At 64.7% G+C, this 7,500-nt stretch overlaps 1 protein-coding gene across 1 annotated transcript in view; it reads right to left on the minus strand.

Moving 5' to 3' along the window:
• LOC140405315 (rho GTPase-activating protein 9-like) overlaps positions 1–7,500 on the minus strand; it is a 128,701-nt gene that overhangs the window by 106,903 nt on the left and 14,298 nt on the right. The window contains exon 4 of the mRNA XM_072493605.1: positions 1,766–1,906. Coding sequence (XP_072349706.1) covers positions 1,766–1,906 — 141 coding nt within the window. The remainder of the gene's footprint in view (positions 1–1,765; positions 1,907–7,500) is intronic.

Raw genomic sequence — 7,500 nt, forward strand, 5'->3', positions numbered from 1 at the left:
GGTAACCCCCCAGGATGTCGACAGTGGTGAAGGATTCATCGATGGGGAATGTCAAGGGGGCGATGGTCAGATCCTCTCCTGTAGGGGATGGTCATTGCCGGGGACGTGTGTGGCGTGAATGTAACTTGCCGCTTGTCAGCCCCGAGCCTGGAGATTGTCCACGTCTTGCTGCATTTGAACATGGATCTGAGGGTATGACTCCAACCAGCGGAGAGTTCCCCCCCTGATTCCCACTGACTCCAATTTAGCTCGGGCTCCGTGATGCCACACTCGGTCAAATGCTGCCTTGATGTCAAGGGCAGTCGTCTCACCTCACCTCCAGTGTTCAGCCCTGTTGTCCATGTTCAAACCAAGGCTGTAATGAGGCCAGGAGCTGAGTGACCCTGGAGAAACCCAAACTGTGTCCGTGCGCGGGTTATTGCTGAGTAAGTGCCGCTCGACAGCACAGTCGGTGGACCCGTCCAGCACTTTGCTTACAATCCCATGGATCTTAAATGGAGACGTACGCCGCACTGTGGGAGGGTCAGTGCTGAGGGAGCGCCGCACTGTGGGAGGGTCAGTGCTGAGGGAGCGCCGCACTGTGAGAGGGTCAGTGCTGAGGGAGCTCCGCACTGTGGGAGGGTCAGTGCTGAGGGAGTGCCGCACTGTGGGAGGGTCAGTGCTGAGGGAGCTCCGCACTGTGGGAGGGTCAGTGCTGAGGGAGCGCCGCACTGTGGGAGGGTCAGTGCTGAGGGAGCTCCGCACTGTGGGAGGGTCAGTGCTGAGGGAGCTCCGCACTGTGGGAGGGTCAGTGCTGAGGGAGCGCCGCACTGTGGGAGGGTCGGTGCTGAGGGAGCGCCGCACTGTGGGAGGGTCAGTGCTGAGGGAGCGCCGCACTGTGGGAGTGTCAGGGCTGAGGGAGCGCCGCACTGCGGGAGGGTCAGTGCTGAGGGAGCGCCGCACTGTGGGAGGGTCAGTGCTGAGGGAGCTCCGCACTGTGGCAGGGTCAGTGCTGAGGGAGCTCCGCACTGTGGGATGGTCGGTGCTGAGGGAGCGCCGCACTGTGGGAGGGTCGGTGCTGAGGGAGCGCCGCACTGTGGGAGGGTCAGTGCTGAGGGAGCGCCGCACTGTGGGAGGGTCAGTGCTGAGGGAGCTCCGCACTGTGGCAGGGTCAGTGCTGAGGGAGCGCCGCACTGTGGGAGGGTCAGTGCTGAGGGAGCGCCGCACTGTGGGAGGGTCGGTGCTGAGGGAGCTCCGAACTGTGGGAGAGTCAGTGCTGAGGGAGCGCCGCACTGTGGGAGGGTCGGTGCTGAGGGAGCGCCGCACTGTGGGAGGGTCAGTGCTGAGGGAGCGCCGCACTGTGGGAGGGTCAGTGCTGAGGGAGCGCCGCACTGTGGGAGGGTCAGTGCTGAGGGAGCTCCGCACTTTGGGAGGGTCAGTGCTGAGGGAGCTCCGCACTGTGGGAGGGTCGGTGCTGAGGGAGCGCCGCACTGTGGGAGGGTCAGTGCTGAGGGAGCGCCGCACTGTGGAAGGGTCAGTGCTGAGGGAGCTCCGCACTTTGGGAGGGTCAGTGCTGAGGGAGCTCCGCACTGTGGGAGGGTCAGTGCTGAGGGAGCTCCGCACTGTGGGAGGGTCAGTGCTGAGGGAGCTCCGCACTGTGGGAGGGTCAGTGCTGAGGGAGCGCCGCACTGTGAGAGGGTCAGTGCTGAGGGAGCGTCGCACTGTGGGAGGGTCGGTGCTGAGGGAGCGCCGCACTGTGGGAGGGTCAGTGTGATCTGTCCGATACCTGAGGTGGGGGCTTTTCCCCGATGACCATGGACCTCGCCAGGACTGGCCGGTTGGTGCTGCTCCGTCTATTCCGCAGCTGGACGGTGCTCGTGTTGCACGGGGGCGAGTTCAGGGAGTCTGACGATGACGAACGAGGAAGCTGGAAGGTAACATTGGGTAAAAGAGGGAGAGAGCGGGGAGGGGGTCGGGGGGAGAGAAAAAGGGAACAAATTAATGGTTTTCATCTCCCGCTGACAATTCTCCCAATACCTACTCACTGTCCGAGTGTGGGTCTGACCGAGGGATACGGAGACCGGGACTGTGCACGGTGCTCCGAGTGTGGGTCTGACCGAGGGGTACGGAGACCGGGACTGTGCACGGTGCTCCGAGTGTGGGTCTGACTGAGGGACACGGAGACCGGGACTGTGCACGGTGCTCCGAGTGTGGGTCTGACCGAGGGGTACGGAGACCGGGACTTTGCACGGTGCTCCGAGTGTGGGTCTGACCGAGGGACACGGAGACCGGGACTGTGCACGGTGCTCCGAGTGTGGGTCTGACCGAGGGACACGGAGACCGGGACTGTGCACGGTGCTCCGAGTGTGGGTCTGACCGAGGGACACGGAGACCGGGACTGTGCACGGTGCTCCGAGTGTGGGTCTGACCGAGGGGTACGGAGACCGGGACTTTGCACGGTGCTCCGAGTGTGGGTCTGACCGAGGGACACGGAGACCGGGACTGTGCACGGTGCTCCGAGTGTGGGTCTGACTGAGGGACACGGAGACCGGGACTGTGCACGGTGCTCCGAGTGTGGGTCTGACCGAGGGGTACGGAGACCGGGACTTTGCACGGTGCTCCGAGTGTGGGTCTGACCGAGGGACACGGAGACCGGGACTGGGTCTGACCGAGGGATACGGAGACCGGGACTGTGCACGGTGCTCCGAGTGTGGGTATGACCGAGGGACACGGAGACCGGGACTGCACACGGTGCTCCGAGTGTGGGTCTGACCGAGGGATACGGAGACCGGGACTGTGCACGGTGCTCCGAGTGTGGGTCTGACCGAGGGACACGGAGACTGGGACTGTGCACGGTGCTCCGAGTGTGGGTCTGACTGAGGGACACGGAGACTGGGACTGTGCACGGTGCTCCGAGTGTGGGTCTGACCGAGGGACACGGAGACCGGGACTGTGCACGGTGCTCCGAGTGTGGGTCTGACCGAGGGACACGGAGACCGCGACTGTGCACGGTGCTCCAAGTGTGGGTCTGACCGAGGGTTACGGAGACAGGGACTGTGCACGGTGCTCCGAGTGTGGGTCTAACCGAGGGGTACGGAGACCGGGACTTTGCACGGTGCTCCAAGTGTGGGTCTGACCGAGGGAGACGGAGACCGGGACTGTGCACGGTGCTCCAAGTGTGGGTCTGACCGAGGGACACGGAGACCGGGACTGTGCACGGTGCTCCGAGTGTGGGTCTGAACGAGGGACACGGAGACCGGGACTGTGCACGGTGTCCGAGTGTGGGTCTGACCGAGGGATACGGAGACCGAGACTGTGCACGGTGCTCCGAGTGTGCGTCTGACCGAGGGATACGGAGACCGGGACTGTGCACGGTGCTCCGAGTGTGGGTCTGACCGAGGGACACAGAGACCGGGACTGTGCACGGTGCTCCGAATGTGGGTCTGACCGAGGGATACGGAGACCGGGACTGTGCACGGTGCTCCGAGTGTGGCTCTGACCGAGGGGTACGGAGACCGGGCCTGCGCACGGCGCTCCGAGTGTGGGTCTGACCGAGGGATCGGGAGACCGGGACTGTGCACGGTGCTCCGAGCGTGGGTCTGACCGAGGGATACGGAGACCGGGACTGTGCACGGTGCTCCGAGTGTGGGTCTGACCGAGGGACACGGAGACCTGGACTGTGCACGGTGCTCCGAGTGTGGGTCTGACCGAGGGACACGGAGACCGGGACTGTGCACGGTGCTCCGAATGTGGGTCTGACCGATGGATACGGAGACCGGGACTGTGCACAGTGCTCCGAGTGTGGGTCTCACCGAGGGACACGGATTCCGGGACTGTGCACGGTGCTCCGAGTGTGGGTCTGACCGAGGGACACGGTGACCGGGACTGTGCATGGTGCTCCGAGTGTGGGTCTGACCGAGGGACATGGAGACGGGACTGTGCACGGTGCTCCGAGTGTGGGTCTGATCGAGGGACACGGAGACCGGGAACTGTGCACGGTGATCCGAGTGTGGGTCTGACCGAGGGACACGGAGACCGGGACTGTGCACGGTGCACCATGTGTTGGTCTGACCGAGGGATAGGGAGACCGGGACTGTGCACGGTGCTCCGAGTGTGGGTCTGACCGAGGGACACGGAGACCGGGACTGTACACGGTGCTCCTAGTGTGGGTCTGACCGAGGGACACGGAGACGGGGACTGTGCACAGTGCTCCGAGTGTGGGTCTGACCGAGGGACACGGAGACTGGGTCTGTGCACGGTGCTCCGAGTGTGGGTCTAACCGAGGGACACGGAGAACGGGACTGTGCACGGTGCTCCGAGTGTGGGTCTGACCGAGGGATTCGGAGACCGGGACTGTGCACTGTGCTCCGAGTGTGGGTCTGACCGAGGGACACGGAGACCGGGACTGTGCACGGTGCTCCGAGTGTGGGTCTGACCGAGGGACACGGAGAGCGGGACTGTGCACGGTGCTCCGAGTGTGGCTCTGACCGAGGGACACGGAGACCGGGACTGTGCACGGTGCTCCGAGCGTGGGTCTGACTGAGGGACACGGAGACCGGGACTGTGCACGGTGCTCCGAGTGTGGGTCTGACCAAGGGACACGGAAACCGAGACTGTGCACGCTGCTCCGACTGTGGGTCTAAACGAGGGATACCTGGACCGGGACTGTGCACGGTGCTCCGAGTGTGGGTCTGACCGAGGGACACGGAGACTGGGACTGTGCACGGTGCTCCGAGTGTGGGTCTGACCGAGGGACACGGAGACCGGGACTGTGCACGGTGCTCCGAGTGTGGGTCTGACCGAGGGATTCGGAGACCGGGACTGTGCACTGTGCTCCGAGTGTGGGTCTGACCAAAGGACACGGAGACCGGGACTGTGCACGGTGCTCCGAGTGTGGGTCTGACCGAGGGACACGGAGAGCGGGACTGTGCACGGTGCTCCGAGTGTGGCTCTGACCGAGGGACACAGAGACGGGGACTGTGCACGGTGCTCCGAGTGTGGGTCTGACCGAGGGACACGGAGACCGGGACTGCGCACGGTGCTCCGAGTGTGGGTCTGACCGAGGGATACGGAGACCGGGACTGCGCACGGTGCTCCGAGTGTGGGTCTGACCGAGGGATTCGGAGACCGGGACTGTGCACTGTGCTCCGAGTGTGGGTCTGACCGAGGGACACGGAGACCGGGACTGTGCACGGTGCTCCGAGTGTGGGTCTGACCGAGGGACACGGAGAGCGGGACTGTGCACGGTGCTCCGAGTGTGGCTCTGACCGAGGGACACGGAGACCGGGACTGTGCACGGTGCTCCGAGCGTGGGTCTGACTGAGGGACACGGAGACCGGGACTGTGCACGGTGCTCCGAGTGTGGGTCTGACCAAGGGACACGGAAACCGAGACTGTGCACGCTGCTCCGACTGTGGGTCTAAACGAGGGATACCTAGACCGGGACTGCGCACGGTGCTCCGAGTGTGGGTCTAGCCGAGGGACACGGAGACCGGGACTGTGCACGGTGCTCCGAGTGTGGGTCTGACCGAGGGATTCGGAGACCGGGACTGTGCACTGTGCTCCGAGTGTGGGTCTGACCAAAGGACACGGAGACCGGGACTGTGCACGGTGCTCCGAGTGTGGGTCTGACCGAGGGACACGGAGAGCGGGACTGTGCACGGTGCTCCGAGTGTGGCTCTGACCGAGGGACACAGAGACGGGGACTGTGCACGGTGCTCCGAGTGTGGGTCTAACCGAGGGACACGGAGACCGGGACTGTGCACGGTGCTCCGAGTGTGGGTCTAACCGAGGGACACTGAGACCGGGACTGTGCACGGTGCTCCGAGTGTGGGTCTGACCGAGGGACACGGAGACCAGGACTGTGCACGGTGCTTCGAGTGTGGGTCTGACCGAGGGACACGGAGACTGGGTCTGTGCACGGTGCTCCGAGTGTGGGTCTAACCGAGGGACACGGAGAACGGGACTGTGCACGGTGCTCCGAATGTGGGTCTGACCGAGGGATACGGAGACCGGGACTGTGCACGGTGCTCCGAGTGTGGGTCTGACCGAGGGACACGGAGACCGGGACTGTGCATTGTGCTCCGCGTGTGGGTCTGACCGAGGGACACGGATTCCGGGACCGTGCACGGTGCTCCGAGTGCGGGTCTGACCGAGGGATACCGAGACCGGGACTGTGCACGGTGCTCCGAGTGTGGGTCTGACCGAGGGACACGGAGACCGGGACTGTGCACGGTGCTCCGAGTGTGGGTCTGACCGAGGGATACGGAGACCTGGACTGTGCACGGTGCTCCGAGTGTGGGTCTGACCGAGGGACGCCGAGACCAGGACTGTGCACGGTGCTCCGAGTGTGGGTTTGACCGAGGGACACGGAGACCGGGACGGTGCACGGTGCTCCGAGTGTGGGTCTGACTGAGGGACACGGAGACCGGGACTGTGCACGGTGCTCCGAGTGTGGGTCTGACCGAGGGACACGGAGACCGGGACTGTGCACGCTGCTCCGACTGTGGGTCTGACCGAGGGACACGGAGACCGGGACTGTGCACGGTGCTCCGAGTGTGGGTCTGACCGAGGGATACGGAGACCAGGACTGTGCACGGTGCTCCGAGTGTGGTTCTGACCGAGGGACACGGAGACCGGGACTGTGCACAGTGCTCCGTGTGTGGGTCTGACCGAGGGACACAGAGACCCGTACTGTGCACGGTGCTCCGTGTGTGGGTCTGACCGAGGGACACAGAGACTGGGACTGTGCACAGTGCTCCGAGTGTGGGTCTGACCAAGGGACATGGATTCCAGGACTGTGCACGGTGCTCCGAGTGTGGGTCTGACCGAGGGATACGGAGACCGGGACTGTGCACGGTGCTCCGAGTGTGGTTCTGACCGAGGGACACGGAGACCGGGACTGTGCGTGGTGCTCGGAGTGTGGGTCTGACCGAGGGACACGGAGACCGGGACTGTGCACTGTGCTCCGAGTGCGGGTCTGACCGAGGGATACCGAGACCGGGACTGTGCACGATGCTCCGAGTGTGGGTCTGACCGAGGGACACGGAGACCGGGACTGTGCACGGTGCTCCGAGTGTGGGTCTGACCGAGGGATACGGAGAACGGGACTGTGCACGGTGCTCCGAGTGTGGGTCTGACCGAGAGACACGGAGACCGAGACTGTGCACGGTGTTCCGAGTGTGGGTCTGACCGAGGGATACGGAGAACGGGACTGTGCACGGTGCTCCGAGTGTGGGTCTGACCGAGGGACACGGAGACCGGGACTGTGCACGGTGTTCCGAGTGTGGGTCTGACCGAGGGATACGGAGAACGGGACTGTGCACGGTGCTCCGAGTGTGAGTCTGACCGAGGGATACGGAGAACGGGACTGTGCACGGTGCTCCAAGTGTGGGTCTGACCGAGGGACACGGAGACCGGGACTGTGCACCGTGCTCCGAGTGTGGGTCTGACTGAGGGACACGGAGACCGGGACTGTGCACGGTGCTCCGAGTGTGGGTCTAACCGAGGGACACAGAGACC

This window comes from Scyliorhinus torazame, chromosome X, assembly GCF_047496885.1.
Source record: "Scyliorhinus torazame isolate Kashiwa2021f chromosome X, sScyTor2.1, whole genome shotgun sequence".
Taxonomy (NCBI): Eukaryota; Metazoa; Chordata; class Chondrichthyes; order Carcharhiniformes; family Scyliorhinidae; genus Scyliorhinus; species Scyliorhinus torazame.